General features: G+C 43.5%; 1 protein-coding gene across 1 annotated transcript in view; it reads right to left on the bottom strand.

Annotated features, from left to right (window-relative positions):
* Window positions 1–21636, bottom strand: part of LOC144782219 (calpain-1 catalytic subunit-like) — a 194453-nt gene that overhangs the window by 67984 nt on the left and 104833 nt on the right. Inside the window, exons 9-13 of the mRNA XM_078661454.1 lie at window positions 19979–20056; window positions 19075–19241; window positions 8598–8758; window positions 5348–5556; window positions 4961–4997 (exon numbers count right to left, since the gene is read on the bottom strand). Of these exons, the coding sequence (XP_078517580.1) occupies window positions 4961–4997; window positions 5348–5556; window positions 8598–8758; window positions 19075–19241; window positions 19979–20056 (652 nt within the window). The remainder of the gene's footprint in view (window positions 1–4960; window positions 4998–5347; window positions 5557–8597; window positions 8759–19074; window positions 19242–19978; window positions 20057–21636) is intronic.

Here is a 21636-nt window from a genome sequence, read left to right as displayed (position 1 = left end):
ACTTAGTCCAGTTGATGACGAGGCCTGAGTTAGCGCCAAAGGACGCAAGAACGTCAAATAAAACAGATAAAGACTTGCGAGGGGAAGTAAGATACAAGAGGATGTCGTCCGCATAAAGCGAGACGCGGTCTTCGAAGTCCGGGGCCCAACGAATCCCTTTAAGGGACGGTTCCCACCGGAGCCAGGCCGCTAACGGTTCAAGAGCGAGCGCAAACAACAGCGGGGATAAGGGGCAACCCTGGCGGGTACCCCTGCCCAAGGAGAAGGGAGCCGACACTCTACCGTTTACTACAACTTGTGCCAGAGGTTCCGCGTACAACAACTTAATCCAGCTAATAAACTCGCACCCGAATCCGAATTTCTCAAGAGTCGCCCATAAATAGGGCCACTCCACAGTGTCAAAGGCCATGGAGGCATCCAGGGACGCCAAAATGGCCGGTTCAGTCAAAAGCCCCGCCCTCGCCAGCACGCCGTGAAGGCGTCGTAAATTCAAAGCAGTGTTGCGATGCGGGATAAAGCCAGACTGATCCGGATGGACCAAATCCCCGAGAACCGAAAGGAGACGGGTCGCCAAAAGTTTTGCCAAAACCTTGGGTTCAACATTTAATAGGGATATGGGTCTATATGAGGACCAGAGGTCACGTGGTTTACCCTCTTTGGGGATGACGACGATTGTCGCCAGACGCTGATCATAGGGAAGTATGTTCCGCTCACGAGATTCTAGAAACATGGCGCGAAGATACGGCGCCACCTTATCGGGGCGTAACTTGTACAACTCAATAGGCAAACCGTTCGGGCCCAATGCTTTGCCCGAACGGAGCGAACGGACTGCAGTAGCTATCTCATCATTCGTAAAAGGGGAGTCCAAAGCAATACGGTCCAAGTCGGTGACACAGGGCAAAGTGATATCACGCAGAAGAAGGCGGGAGTCAGCAACATCCCTCACAGACACGGGAGCATATACAACACGGAAATATTCCGCAAAACGATCAACAATGGCAGTCGGATCAATCACATTCTCACCACTCGCAGACTGAATCACGGGCACCACACGATTAACTCTTTCTTTCTTGTCCAACCACGCTAGGAGTTTGCCCGCCTTATCACCCACATCGTACAATCTGCCTTGTTGCTCACGAAACATCACCTTTGCAGCGTCAGTGACCAGAGATTTATATGCAAACTGTTTTAGACCCAGGGCATGGAGTTTCTCAGGCGTGACACCAGACTCCAACTCGTCCTCCAAAGCAGAGATCTCCCCCTCAAGGTCCACCACCTCCCTCCTCCCAGCCTTCTTAGCTTCAACAATCAAGGAAAGGGCCTGTCCACGAATCACAGTTTTAAAGGCTTCCCACAGGGTCACAGCCGAAGAGACCGACCCCTCGTTTTCCAGGAAATATGCATCCATGGACTTGAGCAAGAGGGTACGAGTCTCAGGGGAGGAAAGATACCAAGGGTTAATGGGAGCCACTCGGCCCGCCGCCTCTACCCCAACCTCGAAACGAAGCCAGAGCGGCGAGTGGTCAGAAATACCCCTTGGCAAATGCAAAATCTCACGAACCGCCGACGACTGGGCCGCGGGCATCAGGAAATAATCCAGCCGAGACAGACTGCCATGAGCCCCAGAATGGAAAGTGTATTGGAGCTGAGTAGGATGCAACAGTCGCCAGCAGTCCACAAGGCCAAAGGTATCTAGAAACCCACCCAACCACTGCTGAGCCTGCGGGGTATCCCTAGGGGGATGGCGATCGTGAAGGCCGGAAAGCACCGAATTAAAATCACCGGCCAGGAAGAGAGTACTATCAGGGAGATCTAACAAAACACGGCCCAAATCAGTAAAAGTAGAAGTCTGCAAACCCGGGGGAACATAAACATTGAAGAGAGATAGGGTGCGGCCTTCATATCTACCCACCAAGACAGTGTATCTCCCACGGTCATCTTGAATCACCTCATCAATCGCCAGGGGGAGGGAGGTTCGAACAAGAATACCCACACCCCTAGATCCGGAGGTAAACCCCGAGTGCGCCACAAGGCGGTAGCCCCATCTATTCATTGCATAACAAACATTACCAATCAGATGGGTTTCTTGCATGAAAACAATGTCCGGTGACAAACGTCGTATACATTTTAAGACCACACTGCGCTTAATGCGATCTCCCAGGCCGTTAACGTTCCAGGAAACGAATTTCAACCCTCTACCCCCCATCCCATCCGCCCGAGCCAAGACCCCTCGTCCATGAGCTAGACATCAGAAACAGCAGCAAACACAGGAGCAATTCGCCTTGAAAACAACACACAGAAAAGAAAAAACTTCCCAACCCTCCTCCCCCAAACTGAAGAGAAACACCCCCCACCCTGCACCCCTGCAAAAAGCTAAAGAGCCACCCCAACCTGCAGTGTGCCTGTCGCCCAAGAACCCCTATTCTACACAAAGACCCCGGAGGAGGAAAGGTCTCCGTTCCACCCTCCCCCTGACCTCAGCAAGAACAAAAAATAACAAACGAAAGACAAAATAATCACAATGTAGAGGAACGCCGGCCAACACTCCTGAAAATGTATTCAAAATAAGACATGAGAGCCGAACAGTTAGATCTCCACACCACCTTCGGCACCACCAGGGTGAGCGGCGGATTCAGTCTCAGGAGGACGGTCAGGCAAGGAGTCCAGCCAGTCAGTAACAGCATCTGGTCGATCAAAGAAAAGGGTACGCTCATTGTATTCGACCCGAAGTCTGGTGGGAAAGAGCATTGCATAGCGTAGGCCCCGATCCCGAAGACGTTTCTTGGCACCACGAAACTCCATACGTTGTCTCTGAACCTGTTGGGAAAAGTCCGGGTAAAAGTTCACCGTAGCATTCTCAAAGGCCACCGGGCCCTTCACCCGCGAGGCCTGCAGGATAGCGTCCCGGTCTCTATAATGAAAAAGCTTCGCTACAATGGGTCTCGGCGGGGCTCCCGGCTTGACTTTGCCCCCTGGAACACGATGTGCGCGTTCCAGCGTGAAAAATTTTGTAAGACCAGAAGGGGCGAGATGGTTCAAGACCAGATCCTCAACCAGGAGATCCACCGAGTGGGGTTCAGGGTTCTCCGGTACACCAACCAGGCGAACATTGCAGCGACGTGCCCTATTTTCAAAATCCTCCAGGCGTCGGGTCATGAAGTCGTTCACCCGACGGAGATTACCGACCTCTGTCTGGAGCTCCGAGACGTCCTTCGTGAGGCTAGACGATTTAATATCCAATGATTGTACCCTCTCATTCGTCTTGCCGAGATCAGCACGAATCAGATTCACCTCAATAGCCACGGTGTCAAGTTTATGGGCCAAGGCCTCGTACTGTAGGCCGATGGATTCCCTCACACCCGAGATGGCGCCCATGATGTCCTGTAGGGAGGGCTCCGCCGACTCTTCCAAAACTCGTTCGGACGCTGTACTGGAACCAGGCAGGGCAGCTCCGGGGGACCCCTTAGAATGGGTATAGCGGTCCATGACATTTGATTGAACTGGAGCTCCGCGCAGAGGTGTTTTCGTCTTGCGCGTCTCTCTGTCCCCTCTGCCCGCCATTTTGAAGATGCGTCACAGGACAAGCCACCAGGGTCGACGGGCCCGACACCCAAAGTACAGGATCAAAAGTACACTAAAAAAGGGGGGCACAACTCGGGTAGAGGTCGCCAGGCCAGCAAATAGGTCACATGAAAGCCCAACAGCCGATCTGCCTCCAAGTCTCAGCCGCAGCACGATATTCACACCCGTGGCCCAAGTCGGAACAGAATCGAAACCGAAACTTAGGAAGGGGGGACCCACAAGGCCAGATCTCCTGCCGTTGTTGTTCAATTCCAGGACGGCTACAGAACCGCACCCCGTCCCGGGCGCACCTCAAGGGCGGAGCCCAAAAGTTCCGATCACCATATCTCAGGAATACGAGATCCAAATCAATTTCTGAAAAGTGCCAGGGTAATCAGCCAAACGTCCTCCACACGAATTCTTGCAAGAAATCAGGATTCAGCCAGGATAAAATGCCGGGAGTGGCGAGGGTCCGGAGAGCGCTGTGCTCAAGCGGCCATCTCGGATGCCCGCCAAGCTCCTCCCCCCGAGTGTTTGCTTTTCAATTGATTCATATCATGTGTATGCATGGTTGCAGGTGTGTACTGAAGAAATGTTCTCACTTTGATTATATTCTGATGTTAAATACCTTGAAGGTTCTCTAGGCAGTCTGACAACAGTCATACTAATGAGGTTGGTCTTTGATGCATTAAAGCACATATTGTTCCTCAGTACACTTTACAATAGTGGATCAGCTCTCATACTCTCTGGGATTTAGTCTTATAATGAGGCAGTACCCAGGTTTCCTAAATCTTCCTTAACACGTATATGATTGTTTTACATGTTGCAGATTGTATAATGGTAATAGAGATCAGATATGAGCATATCACACAGCCGTGAGAGATATCTTGTGCATTAAACTAGAGTTCTGGCTTCATTGTAAGATGGCCTGTCTTCATTAATTAGTACTCTATAGAGTCTTCAAACACAACAACATCATGATGCTCTGGAAATGTAAAAATTAAGTACATCTTTCTAAATTTAAACTTTTAGTAGCGCTTTCATCTCACAGGGACGCCAAAAACAATAAAACCATGTTATTTGCAGCTATGCACATAAAACGTTTGATTCTGTATCTGACATTCTCCTGCTAGTCCTACTTCAGGAGTTGAGAACAGTAACTAGCAAAAGTAGCTTCATAGAGGATACAAACATCCATATTAACTTACCATAGAGGTGGTAAGTTAATATGTTTGACTCCTATGCACATTAAACACAGATAGTTTTAGTTTGGTGTTGACCTCTAGATGGGAATGCTGCTCAAGTGAAAGAGCACATGTTTCATGAAAGACTCTCAAATTCAGATGCATTAAGAATTATTAGAAACAGCAGGGATCTGTGCCAAAGCACTGTTACTTACAGACATATTCACATACATAGAGGATCTGTCCACAGGTCTGCAGAGAACAAAACAAATGGTGAATGATTATTTTATTAGCTAGGAGCAGGGCAAGAGTTAGTTAATATATATATTATAAATAGAGGATTTACTATGATATGTGCAGAGAGACAGCCAACTAGAGGACCAAAAGGACTGACTGCTTCAATAGAAGCGGTCACTAGGGAGCCTAAAAAAGCATAGACTGTATTCCACACCAATGCATTCTGCAACGCTTGTGGAGCAGGTAGTGTACGAGCTATAAGCGAAGTGAAAAGGAAGACCACTAAAAGAAAGAAACTCAGAAAACTTGTGACAGAAATTAAAGACATCCCATGTCAGATTTCTATGCAAACCCATATACCTTACCTGGAAAAGTTCCCTTTCTCTGTGAAGACCCGAAGGAGGAATTCACCCTCATTGGCTGCCTGCTCACATGATGGAATAATGACATATCGTCCCTGGGGGAGGCAGGAATAGATCACAACTTCTTGCCTGTTCCTGTATCCTTCAGTGGAGAGAATAGGTGCTGCCTTACACAAATCTCGTTGACTAAGGAACTTTCTGTCTTTATCCCCCTATAAAAGAAAGAACTTGTATCTGAAATAAGATGAGATGCAATGCTCGATTGAGAATTATTGGAGAATGGCTAGCTTAGTGGAAGAAGGACGAAGTTTTGCTGTGAGTAGAGGCTGAAGCTGGGGTACACAAGGCTTACCTATTGATATAAAACTAGAATCCATGGGCCCAATTCACAAAAGTAATCTGAGACAAAATCCTAACTTTACGACTTTCAGTATTCACAGAAGGCATTTAGGAGTACTAACGTTAGGATTTTGTCCCAGTCTATCTTACGTTTTGGTCTTAAATTCAACTTAAGACACACTTCAGTTTAACGGAGACAAAATCCTAACTTTACAACTAGGATTTTGTCTCAGTTAAACTTAAGTTTGTCCTAACTTTAACTTAAGACCAAAACCTACGATTGACTGAGACAAAATCCTAACTGTAGTACTCCTAAATGCCCTCTGTGAATCCTGAAAGTCGTAAAGTTAGGATTTTGTCTCAGATTACTTTTGTGAATCGGGCCCCATATGTTTAAGTCACTCAGGAAGCCAGAGAACCTATAGGTAATCTTAAAACTAAATGTTTTACTGTACAATTAAATGCTTTGTTGTACATAAATTAGAATGCATCTACAGTTTAGTCAAATAGGTTATACTGCACAAACCACATTTTGACCTGCCACTATGAATAAGCTGTTCATTCAAGATAGGCTAGATCGTTCGCTAACTGAACAGTAAAAGCCCTATTCACAAATGTATCTTCTCCATTAAACACATTTACATCGGAAAATAACTCCATTAATGCCTACCAGAAATCACAAAAGGATTCCAGGCAAGCCTCAATAGATTTATTGCCACAGATTTCTCTGCCACGAGTGTGGAGAAATTTAAAGTGGGGGAAGAGCACTGACTGGATGGAAAGGAGTTGTTCCAAGGTGTGGTCTGTGTTGGAATTTTGGGAACACCCAAAACATATACATCGGTAGGGATTCTCAAACTGATCTGAACCTTTCCCACTGAGGAAATTTGTTGCAAAGCTACTCCAATCAATAGTTGAAGTCCCTCCCATGACCACGTCCGTGATTGCAACGGGAACGTATCTCACATTTGATAGAGGTGTAGAAGGGCTTTCTCCATGGGGGAAAAAGTTTTCCCCATAGCAATACAGAAACAAGTGTGCATTTGCAAAGGGGTTTCCTACTATGCAGGATTCGCACGGGGGGGATAGCCCACTAAAGATAATGTCAGATAACATTCATAGATGCACATCTGGAAAACTGTATCTCTTGTAATCCTGATTCAGGAGAAAACATGAGTCTCCACCCTAAGCGAAAGTACAAGTTTTGTGGAAACAGTGTTCTATTCTCACGTTTCGCTAGGAAAAGCCTCATGAAATATGTTAAGGAAACGACCTACTGGAAATAGTAGAAACACCCGTGGAAGTCAGTGCAGAAAACAAGTTAGTCAAACTTCTTAAGGGGTAAGCTTCAAATAGTGCAGTATGACCATACCACCTGATATTGTAATTCCCAAGTGTAAACGAAACTCTAATTATCAGTACAATTCAAGTGCTTTATTGATGCTCAATGTGGGTGGCTAGCCTGACAAAAGTGATTTATTGTGCGAACATGAACATACATTTTAGTAAGACGTGAACATTAGGCCCTGGCAGTGAAATCCTCTCTGTTGGCTAAGTATTCTGCACTCCACAAAGTATAAGGAGTTCTGAAAAACTCGTGGAGCGGACTATTTTCCTCACTTGCCCTCGCAAACGATTACGAGCATGAGCAAGGAAAATCCAAGGCCAGACCACCACCCACTGAGATTTCTCAACGCGAGCAGTCGCAACCGCTCACGTTGAGAAACTATCCGTTCGAGGTGCGGAAGCTGCCACTCAGATAGAAAATCTACTCAAGCAGCAGAAAGAAGTAGCGCCCTCTTGTGCTGAGCATGATGCTGTTTGCGCTGGTTTTCCAGCACAAAACAGAAACCCGGCGCTAAATCTCAGCTTGAATGGCACAATCTAATGCACTCAACCGCTTGTAGAACTCCACATAGTGCGTCAGAGTTACGTGGAACTCTACCTAGGCCTAGTGAAAAAAGGCTAATAAAAATATGTAGCATGATTTACATGCAAAAAAAGACGTGGAACTTTTCTCCTGTGGAATTAAACCTATGTTGTGTGTGTATTTTCAGGTCTTTTTGGAATTTACAGAGATTTAGAAGAGTACTACTGGAAAGCAACAACAGTTTCAGCTTTCCAAAAGTACTGACACATACGTAATTACATATTGTTAAATGTAACAGACAAACATATACAAACACACAAAGAAAGAGTGGATTTGTATTTTAAAACATTTTTATTTCAATATAGAAAAATATATTCCTCTGTGGAGAAACCACTAAACCCACATCAATTCTAGGGATGTTCCTTTCTTGGCAGAAGCACATTACTGACTACATCCAGGGTGGAAAAGTGCCTGCCGAAAGTTTGAAAACATTCGCAGAACTCAAAGGTTTGTCTTCTTCTTTGGTCTGCCTGTTTTTCCTATACATTTGAGTTCAAACATCACAGCTTCAAAAATGAAATCTAAATTATCCTCTCCATTTCCTCCCTCGCCTACTGTAGTCAAGTCTGGATCATATCTGATTTTCTGCAACTAACACTGAGTGAATATCAGTACAACTGAAACTACAATTGTTTATTTCCCAGCATTATCAGCAGTTACAATCACTATGTCACTCATCAACTTTACCTTTCCATCACTTTCCCTGATACCTCTGCTCTAGACAATCTATACTTTATCTTCAGTAATTGCACCATTAGGCAACCATATGTAACTAGGTCAACAGCCACAAAACATACATAATATGCCACCGTCTTAGATCAGATCACTCCAAACCCCACCCCATCCCTTTTACTGCACTTGTACACACACACACACACACACACATATATATATTATATATACACACACACACACACATTCACACACATACACACACACACACACACACACAAGGGCAAACATTATTCTTCTCGAAATGCTTACCTTGAAAATGTGAATACCTATACACATGCTGGCAGCCCTCCTGAGTCGCTGGTGTTTCTGCGTGAGGGCAATGATGAAGCTGCATGCCTGGTTGGGGTCACCTAGGTTGTGGTCCTGCTCCAGAAGATTAAGTGTAAACTGGGGGTTCAGCCAGTAAAGCTCTAGAGCAAGTCAGAAAATAAAACAGAAATACAAGTAGAAACATTTCAGTCCTTCAAACATAGTAAATTACTATTTATTAATCCTTACAATAAATGATAGTCTCAGAAAACACAACCACTCAGTAACTCTATATTGTGAAATAACATACCCACACACTATAGAGAGGAATTTGCATTACATTTACTATCCATTTTAATTTTTTTCCTGACCTCTCTGCTACACTGGTACAGAGGCAAATCAAAGTATTATTATTTCATTACTATTTGTATATAATGTCGTTCTATCATAAAAAAGTGGCAGCATACAACACTTGACAGCACTTGAATTCATTTCAGAATAACCACAAACTTTGATATTAAAATAACTACAAACGTTGATATTCTCCAATATAAATCGCAGTAACTGTCTGCTCAATGGCCCAAGACACACCACTCGAGCACCCCTAAAAGGGGAAACGGCCTTTACAACGAAGCCGTTTCCACGAAATCTTTAACCACGCATGCAGTACAACGCATGCGTGGTTACCACTAAAGCCTTTACCACGCATACCTTTACTACTAGGTTTGTAGTAAAGGCATATGTGGTAAAGGTAAAAAGTAAAACGGGGGGGGCTTGGGGGGGTCTCCCCCCCCAAATAAAAAAACTCACCAGAAGTCACGTCGGGATCTGCACATAATCAGCGTCGTTTAAGAGAAATCGGAAAAAATATTCCGTTTCCTCTTAACGACGTATGACGTCACCACGCAAGTAGTCGAGGTAAAGTTTATGCGTGGTAAACGAATTCCGTTGTAACGCATGCGTGGTAAAGGCATGCGTTGCAACGGAATTCGTTGTAGCGTCATACATTCCCCTAAAAGGCATACTACACACTGTGACACTTCTCATCACGGACTTAAAGAAGTCCGATATCATCACCTCAGTGCAGAAGGAACACCACTGTCTTCCCCGCCAGACCTGTATCATCTTTAAGACCAGTTGCATTACCTACAAGGCCATCAGAAAACATATCCTTACATACCTCGTCAGGAAACTAAACACCACACCACACCACAGACGGACATCACCAGAGTGGAGACAAATTACCACAAAAAGCCAAAAAACTGAAAGCAGGCTTTTTCCATCTAAACACACGCAATCTAGAGCAACATCCGAATCGATACAATAATTGTTCTAACAGTCCTCCAACTCACATCAAACAAAAGAAGGGGACTGGGGGCACTTATAGGTCAAGCATACATGCCCCTGGGTATATGTTTAACAATAAAGGTATGAAGTTCCTAAAAAATGTAGAACAGGAAAGAAGAGGACTGGTCGGTATATGTTAATGTCCAAAAAGGGGGAGAAGGTGTCTCCCACTTTAGGAACTAGGGCCCTCACACACCCGGCTGGGTGTCATGCTTCATCATAGGGATTGCTCCTCATCAGGCCAGCGCTACAATGCCTGACGGGCACCCAAAGAGTGATTCTTTGTCGGAGATCTTTTATTCCCAATGCGGTAAGGTACGGTGTAGGTATTGGGCCTTGTAATGTAGATGAGCGTCAAAAAGTGTGGGTGAAAGTAATAAAATAGGATATAGTGGTACTCAAAATGAATTTTAATCAGTAAGTACAAACCCATTCTACTTTGCACTTTTGTCCCACCATTTTCAAATACTTAAATTAGACAGGGAAACCAAGGCTGGAGGTGGGATCGCTATTATCTTTAAAGAGAATATTAAGATCTCAATAATTGACACTATCTCAGAGGACTGGGCAGAAATATGTATTTTTAAATTCAATTTTCCCCCCAACCTCTGCTGGAAAGGTACATTAGTCTATTGCCCACTCGATCCAAAAAGGAACTTCAGCCATCGTCTATTGGAATATATAGCACCTCATGTGCTTTCAACTCAACAGTTTTTACTGTTGAGAGATTTTAATTACTATAGGGAAGGTCCCCCTGAATATAGAAACCAGCTAACTATATTCCTATTTAGAAACATTGAGTTTACGTCAACAAGTCATTGGACCAACTCACATTGCGGGCCATACCCTTGATCTAATTTTATGAGTATTCCACAATTTAGCAGCGATCCACCAAAACCTCTACTCTGGACTAACCATGCACTCATTTGTTATCTTATTCCCTCCCACAAGATGAAAAGCCAAGTCCACATTTACCAAAATAATTCATCCAGACAGTGGTGGCAAATTACCCCACTCACATGGGCCAAGGAATAATTGCCCTCTATCAACAAGATGTAGACCTGGTGCTTTTTAACTTTAATAGGGCACAGAATTTTGCTTTTGATAAAATAGTCACTCATGAACACTTCAAAAAGAGCTTTCACAGACCTCAGGCACCCTGGTATTCATTAGGTTTAAAGACAGAGAAAGCCTTGTGCTAAAGATTAGAAAGAAGATGGCGCCAGGCCAATCTTCCCACAGACAAAAATACTTATAAGCTGGCTTTAACTACATACCACAGCAACATCAAGAACGCTCGTAAATGACATATAAGGAAGCAAATTGCTGAGGCTAGAAATTCGTCTAAAACTCTTTTTAAAATACTTAACTCCTTTATAAACCCAGTGTCAGGCTCTCCAGAACCTAATCTGTTGCAACCACTCTGCGACGCCCTAGCTGACCACTTTGAAGAAAAAAATCACAGTGATCTACCAAAAGTCACTGACTCTCCTCAGTCAGTTGAGAAGCAGGTAGTTTTTACTCCTTTTTCTGACGACACTATCAACCTAGGTAAATTTGAAGAAATCTTGCCAGAAACTACTCACAATCTTCTGACCTCTGCGAAATCGGGCTCCCCGCCTAGAATTATGGCAAACTTCGCACACAAATTGTCCTCTCAAATTTGCTCTTTATTTAATCTATCCATCAACAAGGGAATAGTCCCTTTAGATTGGAAGTTGGCTTTGATTAGACCTATCCAGATTAAGGCCAATCTGGCTTCGGCAGACCTTACTAACTACCGGACTATCTTGCTCTGCCGTCTGCTGGGTAAGTTGCTGAAAAAGCATATTGACAAGCCAACTGACAAGCTGCCTCGAATCAAACAACCTATTAGACTCCTCCCAGTCGAGTTTCAGGCTGCTTCACAGTACAGCGACAGCTTTGCTAGCAGTCACCAACCGCATCAAATGCTCCCTTGATGCAGATGTACCCACAATGCTGGTACTGCTAGACTTGTCAGCAGCATTTGATAGGGTGTCCCACACGAGGCTTCTTGGCAGACTACAAGAGAACCATGGTACTGCCCTGCAATGCCTAGCTGGATTCCTTTCAAATAGGACCCAAACGGTCATTCTTGGTCCTTATAAGTCTAGAACTATGTCATTAGACAGTGGAATGCCTCAGGGCTCCTGTCTCAGCCCTACACTTTTTAACATTTATGTGGCTCCCCCCTCACCAAAATTGTCAGAGATGTTGGCTTTGAGATGGTTTCATATGGGGATGATACACAACTGCTCTTCTCCTTGGAGAATAATCTGACCAAATCAAAAGTATCTTTCTCCGCTAAGATGAAAGCCACTGCAACTTGGATGTCGGAAAACAGACTCCAGCTCAACACCGCAAAAACTGAAATGATGCTATTCGGGCAGGCCCAACTTCTTTGGTCACCTGACTGGTGGCCATCAGAACTGGGTGTTGCCCCTATACCCAAATTATTGCTAAAAACCAGGGAGTCCGCCTGGCCCAACCCCTTTCTATGAAAGAATAAAGCTCACCTATTACAGGTTTAGGCTTTTACATGCTGCATATGCTGAGAAGAGTCTTTTCCCTTTTACCACTCTCCACAAGGAAAACAGTAGGCCAGGCACTGGTTATCAGCCGTCTGGACTATGGCAATTCACTTTTGGCCTACCTAAATGAGAAGTTGCTCTCCAAGCTTCAGGTAGTTCAGAACACCGGAACGGCAACTGCCCCGCTTCTTCTGTCCTTGCACTGGTTACCAGTGAGAAACAGAATCATTTTCAAGATCTGCTGTTTAACTCACAAAGCCCAACATGGAAAAGGGTCTATGTATTTATCTTCAAAGCTTTCTCAATAGATCCCTTCCAGATTTTTAAGATCACACAACAAGGCCTGGCTCAAGGTCCCTAGGTTCAGAAAGGCCATGTCAAGTTGCTGATCATTTTCCTTTCTCGCCCCACATCTTTGGAACTAACTGCCATTGCAACAACGCACATGTGAAAATAACTTCCATTCTAGGAAAGCTCTTAAGATCCACCTATTTCAAAGATGGTTTCTTTTTGCCCAGCATCTGGGTCTCACGCCAAGATACCACTTCGGGGACGATTCTAGCGTGTAATAAATGAAAATAACATAACGTAAGGAAAGACATACCTGGGAGGCTCCCTTGTGTCCACTGTAATGACCAGACACATCAAGGAGCTCCAATATGGAATAATTAACATATACACAATGCACTGGTACATCTAAGAACTTCTATTAATTCTTTTACAAATACTCACATTGTGCCTGAATCACAAAGGTAACTTGTACTTTGGAGTAAGTTTACATTTTTAAGTAAGATTTCTACTTTCACAATACACAAACTGCACTTTTGTATCAACTTACACATATAATTTGTACTTTTGTAATAACTTGCACTTTTGTAATAACTTAAACTTTTGTTTTTAAGTCCAGCGCTACAAACGGCCAACCAAAGATACATCAACACCCTCACATAGAAAATAATCGAGGTAAGTTGTTAAAATAAAACCTCACAGAAAATAATGTTAAATACAATTACATTGTTTAAAATAGTTAAAAACAAATAAATATACATTAGTGTTAAAAATGTATAAAAATAGTAAAACCTATTGTTATATGAATAGAAGTAACATTACATGTTATTTAAAACCTTTACAATAATCACAATTAATTGTGAACATCTAGTTTAATAATTACGTATACTCATTATTGAACATTAAAAGTATATTTTGTTTCTTCAGTTGGGAGTTTATTTTTTAATTTAACCTTCAAAAAAGTATTTTAACTTAATATATTTCCATTATTTAAAGTTATAATTCAAAGTCATTTAATAGTTTTTCCAATCTGTTCTACACTTAAAGTGAATATCAAGTCAAACACTTTGTTTAAATTTTCCCTACTTTACCAAAAGAAGTCTCTACAGTCAGAAGTGTTAGGGTATGTAAACATACATTTATAATCATTAAGTACAAAGTTGATTGTCTTCACATGTGATAGCATGCTATGCTGTGACCCTGATGTTATATCTTGTATTCTTTTATTATTGTAACACCTGATTAGTGAGAATGCTGACATTTAGACATACCTCTTAATTTTGGCACAGAGTTGCATGTTCCCTTTCCAACTGTCTTTGTTTGTAAGGAATCATAGCTTTGTAACTGTCTTGGAGACCAAACACAAGGCTCTTACTAAGCAAAGGCTAAGTAGGTAAACAATAGGGTTAGGAAATCCACAGTCAGACCACAAATAATGTAGCTGCCAACATATAGGGATTGCCACATCAAACAAAATACCACAGGGAAAGTCACTGATCTTAAATCATAATCCGGGTAAACAAAGTAATGCAACACTACCACTGAATCGTAATTACACCAAAGGGTTGATCCAATGTATCACTTACCAACTTTGAAGGGAAGGGATAACGATAAGGTGTTTAAATTTAGCTAAGCGAACAGAGCAACACGAATCTTAGTCAGTGCCAGGAGTGCAAAAGAGCAATCTGAGGGTAACAGCTGTTATCTTTAGCTTTCAAAGACACTCTTACAACTGTGACTGAAATCAAGAAATCACAACTCATTTACCCACCTCCCTTCCCACTCAGCACCTGAATAACAGCAATACACACCAAACATACAAACACTAAATATAATTTTATCCCAAGACAATTAGGGGGTAGAAGGTGCAATACTGCTTTAATCACACTCCTGGCAAGGGCAATGAGATGGCACATAAGAAAGGCAAATAGTGTCACTGGCACTAAGTAAGAGTTGGCACAGAAGCCATCGCCCTCTCTTATTACTGCGCCTGGCAACAATAAAAGTGCTTGTTCAACTCGCCCTCTCGCAGCCTCTTTCTATGTTTTATACTTTTTTTCCATACTCTAAATTTCACCTTTCACATGGCTAACTAAACTAGATTTTAACTGTCAGCTTCTTTTTTTATTTGTTTTCTTTACCCCTTCCAGTCTTGTGGCACCAACTACAGAAGGCAATCAATCACTCTAGTGCCCATATACAGTTTACCTTGGATAAGGCACTGGCAGATCGACATCACTTTGGCGTTCTTCTTTCTGATACCTGTATTCCTACTATGGCCCTAGTAACCACTGGAAAGCCATTGTTAAACATAAGGACCTACACAACGACTTCCCTAGGCTAAAGAGGGTGTTGTCCAACAGCACACCACTCTGGAAGAGATCATGTGCTACATCAAACATGATGTTCAAGCCCCCTCTCCCCCCAAGACCATATCGGGGTGGTTGGAAAGGAAGTGACTGATGACTCAGAGGACGACCTCTTCTCCTGTATCTTGCTCTCAAGCAGTGATGATGATAATGATGTGCCTTGTCCTGGTGCTTCCCCCCCCCCCCCAAGACTCTGGATGTGCCTGTTTCTGCGCCTATACTGGCCACTTCCAAATACTCCATCCTGGATTTGCAGTGTGAACCAATGTTTGACCCTTCTGAGTTGAGAAGCCAAAACTCTCAGGATTATCTTCAGTCTCAAGTGTCACATTTTGGTTGCCAATGGTTTTCCTTCTCCTTGGAAATATTTATTAGAAGTACCTTCTGCTCTGAATGCTCTTTGGCTCTCCATATCTTGCAAAGTATGCTTTACCTCACCCTCACATTTTCCTGATATGTTCATGCTAGCAAGTTTCCGTTCTTCCTTTGCCAGTCTGATCTGTGTTCCTTTTTGACTCATTATGCTGCTGCCGTGGTTACCCAGAATGTTTTGCAGCAGTGCTTCTGTTACATCATATATCAGCAGAGCCAATAAGCATACAGTATACTAATCCACCTATCTACAGGAAGTTCTATGACCTATCTCTGCACCTTTGTGACACGTGCTGTTGCTGCATTTGCACATTGCCTCGGTTACCTGAATTGCCTTGTAGCACTGGCTCTATCACATCATCTATTTGCAGAGCGAGGGGGAATATATGAGCCCACAATTTCAGCCAAATTTATTTAGGTTCATATAGTTAGTGACAGAAGCTCCTCTGTGCATCAATATGCTTAAGCCAATGAAATTCCAGAATGTAAATGATGCAATCATAGTTCTAAGTTTACAAAATTTACAAGCATTTGTGCTGCACTAATAAAAAAAATAGTATGAATGTTCCTCAGTATCCTTGCCACAGCCTTAATGTTTGCAAAACATATCTTCGGTATTTCTTTCCTCAGTTTGGTCATAAAAGATTATTTGGCACTTGAATTGCCATACACTGTTTTTAACTGTGGAATCATTTACAGAAGTCATTGTGCCACTTTGGTCCGTATGCCTTATAATGTTTCTGTGAAATAAGCACGTGTTGGCGCGGAAATCTATATCAAATTCTAACTCATGAGTACGCGAACTGCATAGTGGACTGTGCAAAATGCTGTTCACACTGATTGCACAGTGCAGGATGCTTGTCTGCACTGTGCAATCAGTGCAAACTGCATCTTGCACAGGGCAAGCGGTCATTTTCTGCTGCTTGAGTAGATTTCTATTCGAGCTGCAGCTTTCTCAACGCAGACTGGTAGTTTCTCATTGCGAGCGGTCGTGAGCATACGCGACCACTCGAAATGAGAAACCAGACCTCCCTACGTTGAGAATCTCGCCAGGAGGTTTATTTTCCACTCTCGCAATCGGCAACTTGACGTTGCTGATCGCGAACGAGGAAAATGTCTCGCCGGATGTCATTTTGCTCGTTCGCAGTCGCCAACATGGCGTTGAGGACCACGAGCAAGCAAAAAATGGCCGCGACGCTACCCTACACGTGTTTGCACTGTGCTACGTGCAATTCGCGTAGTGCGAAGTAGCGCAAACTTCGCAAACTACGCGAGCGTAGCGTAGTACTTCGCCCAGGGTTACTCATGAGGCATGCAAACATCTAGGACAGGGAGCGGTGTAGTCCAGATACAGACTCTGGTGCTCCCCGACTGGAACCGTCTCATTTTAATTACAAGTATCCTACAATGATGATGAAACATTCTCATAAGAATGACAGACAAATGTTCTCTTTTCAATGCTTTATATACGTGTTAATTGGCAAAATACAGAAAAGGCGCCATGCGGAGATTAAGCAGCAAAGCATTTAAGTTATAAGTTCAAAGAACTCAGTACAGTTCTAAATGGAATTGGGCATAGATTTGCATTTTGAAACGGGAAAAAGTGGGTCTGTCTTGCTAGTAAAATCAACACTCTTCTATTGGGCATTAGACTAAGGGGTTCATACATTCTGTGGGAATAGATGATTCTCAAAGTTTGGACCAATAGGAAACATCCTAGAAGAAACATTTTACAACAGAATACATTTGGAGATTCTCTCAACATAGGCGTACATTGAGATTTACCCATTCCCACAGTCTTAGCTGTACAGTAAGAACCGTCCTTGATTCAGTACAACGTGGGCATTTCTCTGAGAGAATTTTCTGCTTACACAAGTAAAACTAGACAACTTTTTATTTAGAAACGGAATCAACAACAGTCATCACATGATATATTTTGATGTTGGGGCATGATGGAGGACGATGTAAGCCATTAGGAGAATGAAGTCAAAGAATGTTCTCAGTGACTTAATGAGGTTGAAGCAGGTCCCTGCCACAGTGTGGTCGAATGGAGAGGGCAGTGTTGAATTGTACTCCTATGTTTTTTGGCACTTTAACAGTGGTGGATGGTGGTGTCATACCCTCAGGCCACCAAACATTCGGCTGGAAGGGATTGTCTTTTCCCATTAGTAGAATCTCTGTTTTGTTGGTGTTACACCTGAGGTGGTTGTTCCTCATCCAATGAATGACCTCGGCTAGACAGTGTTTAAAATTGAGTTCAGCATCAGTAGAATCTTTATCTAGAGATAGAATTAGTTGTGTGTCGTCCGCGTCTGACGTTACTTCTATCCCGAATGAAGTTTTTAGGGAAATTAGCGGGGTTATGTAAACGTTAAACAGCAGGCTAAGGAACGAGCCCTGTGGCACTCTGGTTTTAATGGGACATTCGGCAGAAACTAATGTTCCGCGGGACACTCCTTGCCTGCATTGGTGAAGAAGGAATCCATGCCAATATGGTTTTGGAGATGCCACTGGATTTGAGCCTTACAAGGAGAATACTATGTGAGATGGTATCAAAAGCGGCCGACAGGTCGAGCAAAATCAGACTGCCTTTCTGCCTTTGTAATGATGATCTTGAGAGTGTCTGATATTTCCAGAAGGGCAGATTCTGTGGAGTGCCCTATTTTAATCATCACTTTTTTGTGTTTTGCACTGCACTGTATTCCCTTGTGATCTGGTATCAAGTAACATATTCTCTATCTTCATTGATTAAGGTTCTGATCCAATCCAGCTGATCTGCATTGGAATGGTAATAAGTCTCAATGATCAAGGGACATACCATCCCGATACATGGATGACCAAATGAGAATATTGATCACTGCGGTAGATTGATGGGAATCCATTTAGCTGTCTTTGAATCTCACTATTAGTCACTTTACTTTCTGCTCTCTTTTTTAATTTTTTCTTTTTGCATTGACTGTTTGGTCCTTGTGGGCTTTCATGTGACCCGTATTTCTGACTCCCTCTGTGAGGAATTGAAGTTCGTTGGCTACAGTGTTGGCCATTAGACCCCTGGTTCTTTTTGTGTTTTTCATTCAAGCAGTAGTTTGCCTTGGAGTTCTAGGACATTAGAGTGTAATGGGGATGTGAACCTGGGCAGGTCTTTAAATATTCCTATGACCCTCTTTCTCTCTTGTTGGTATAGTTAAAAATACTGCTTGACCCATGTTTGTATGAAATGGGAAGCTATCTTATGCATTAGGGCAACACACAGCACATAAGAAGTCGTAGGTGCATAAAGAGTGGAAAGACAATCAACAGCTGGCAATGGCCAGAAGGTAGGCAGTAAGGATATTACCACTTGTTCTCCTCACCTCACTCACACTGGCAGACAAACAGCCCAACTGCCTGTATCTGTACATGCTTCACACATTTGCTGAGCTTGGAAAGCAGACAAAAAAATAACTGCTGGTGCAAGTTTTCCAAGAATTGTCACTGGCTAAGCCAGTCTCCGCATTCTTTAACAATTGTTAGTCAATTCCTTAAAGCTCACAAAAGTGTAATGATTACCTTTTTGTTCAATGCTTCCTCCAGAGGACATTCCTCTCACCCAGCGCCCTTCGTACATGGCACACTCCCAGGGCTGCACAGTTGCCTCTGCACCTGGGAGGCTCTCTGGGCTTATGTGGCAGACATCCATCATTTGGAAATGTTTCTGAAAATCTTCTATTGACATCCTAAGAGATTAAATGAGAAAAAAACCAAGGGACAACTGAATTTGAGCTGTAGAGATACTTGTTTATAGTGAAACAGAGCTCAGTGCAAAGGATGGAGGATACTAAAAGAGCACTTAGTGTGAAGAATGCAACATTAAACAGATATGGGGAGATATGATCCCTAACCATGAGATTTAAGTAGTCGCTCGCAGCCAGCCATTTGTTATATACATGTGCGGTCTCCTCTCTGCCTGTTCCATCATGGAATGTGCACTGAGTCTGAAACCGACAATGGCCCTCTTTACAACCCAGATGGAAAAGGGAGTGGTAATTACCACACATGGTATATACCACTCACCCAGGGTGGAATATACCTCTAATTCCAAGTTTTACATTTAGAATCCATTTTAACACACAGACTTCTGCATGTTTTGTCTTAGTGTGATAATTATCACTCAACTAATAATTCTGATCCCTGTGCCTTTGTTCATGGATCAAAATGTAGTCCTTCGCTTGTGATGAGGGCAAAAGATGGAGCTTTCTCAGCTCTGGCAATTGAGGCTGCTGTCTTTAGCTGTTTCGAGTCTTCTTCAATAACACAGTCATGCATTGCTTTCTGGAGTCCTGATTTTGCCTTCTGGGTTAAGAGTTCAAAGCTTACATGAAACTTTGAGGGATTTTATGGAGAATAAGGGGTGCTTGAATATATCAGTTTACAGTAAACAAGGGTTCCCACTTCTGTTTGGAAGAGAACTCACCAGAACTCTCCGTCTTCCATGGATACAACATCCATCTTCTTCTTTTCATTTGTATCCAGTTTGTCCCATTCAGGAGCTCTGGAAAAGAAAATAATTTCTCAATTAAAAAGGTTTTCCTTCTGTGAACTGAACCGTTTGACCAAGCACCTTTAGGGTGTTTCATATTAAGTGTAGCCACGGTTTTGGAGAGGTTGAGGAGTGATTTGACCATGGGGCTTGCCCACGTGTGGACTAGCGGGGCGTTGGCAAATGATGCTGAGAGGACTGTTGCTAGGATGGGAAAGGAAGGATCATTAGTGTGTCTCAGGAAGTGTGAATCTTCTAGTATTTTGGTGGTATTGTGTATGGATCTGTTCTAGACCTTGGTTGTTGTGGAGATGTTTTAGGTCAGTGGACTACTCTTATCTGACTTAGGACACACTTCTGCTCTGTCCTGCACACTCCTCTCACTACCAAGCTGCTCCACATTTACTATCTGTTGCCAGATACCCATATCTCACCTGGCACTCTATCAAGGGTAGTGGGACGTGAGGGAGGTGGTCCATGGGGCCCCATTTTTTTCCACCTCTAATTATTTATTTCTACCTCTAATTTTCTTCAATCACATTGCCCCATGTGCTTCTCTCTGCAGTGCCCCTTTCCAGCCTTCACTATCTCACCTGTGTCCACCTTTGCCACTTGTTTCCTAAGTATGAAGGGCAGCAAGATGGTTTACTGCGGAAACACTGAAAAACAAAGGTGTGCAGTTCCTATGGAAGGTAGGTCATAAGGGTCCTAAATGATCAAGTCTGGTGGATCTGATCCTTCAGGAGCAGGAGCCCTCACACACCTGAGAGTGTGTCATGCTTCGTCATAGGGCAGCTCCTCACTGGGCCGGCGCTGCAATGCCCAATAGGCCCCGCAAGGGGGCTCTTTGCCGGAGTTATTTTGAGCTGCCTCTCTTCCTCCTGAAGGATCATTCAGGACCCTTCCGACCTACCTTCCATAGGAACTGCACACCTTTGTTTTTCAGTCTTACCAAGGGCGTGTGTGCTGGACCTTCAACTAGCCCTTTGTTCCTCCTTGTGTATTTGTTACTGAGGAAACATTCACTGCTGACCTTCAGTCTCGCCCACTGGACACAAATTTGAGCCCCAGTAATACCAATTCATTCTTCCATCACTCCGAGATAGGCAAACTAGACTATGCCAGCCCTTTCTCACCTCACACTCGCTCTTCCCACAGCTATGTGTACTGCCCTGCGTGTCTCCTGTGCTCCAAAGCCAGGCTTGAAGCCTCCCAGTACCTTTACTTTTGGGCTGAAGATGATATACTCTTAGGGATTTTTAGCAAGGATTGTGGCATACACATAGCAGAACCAGTAAGGCTGGCATTTACAAGACTGGCTGGCATTCATACACTTCCCTGCATGTATACTGGATTCTCGCATGTAATCTAAGGTGCCAGAATGCATAATTATAGGATAGTGCGAGACCAGCGAGATTGCCAACAGGGAAGTAAACAGGGAAAAGAGAAAAACATAGTCAAGAGGCAATGGGTTATCCAGCAATGTCTTGGTGCATAGTCAAGGAGGATGGAGTTGCATCTTAGATGACGTTCACCCTGATTATTGTTATGCCAAAGATCCTGAGGTGCTTCAGTGAAATTGTGGGTCAGCT

The sequence above is a fragment of the Lissotriton helveticus genome, chromosome 9 (genome assembly GCF_964261635.1).
Source record: "Lissotriton helveticus chromosome 9, aLisHel1.1, whole genome shotgun sequence".
Taxonomy (NCBI): domain Eukaryota; kingdom Metazoa; phylum Chordata; class Amphibia; order Caudata; family Salamandridae; genus Lissotriton; species Lissotriton helveticus.
The sequence above is the reverse complement of the archived record's forward strand: the minus strand, read 5'-3'. Positions and strand labels throughout refer to the sequence as shown.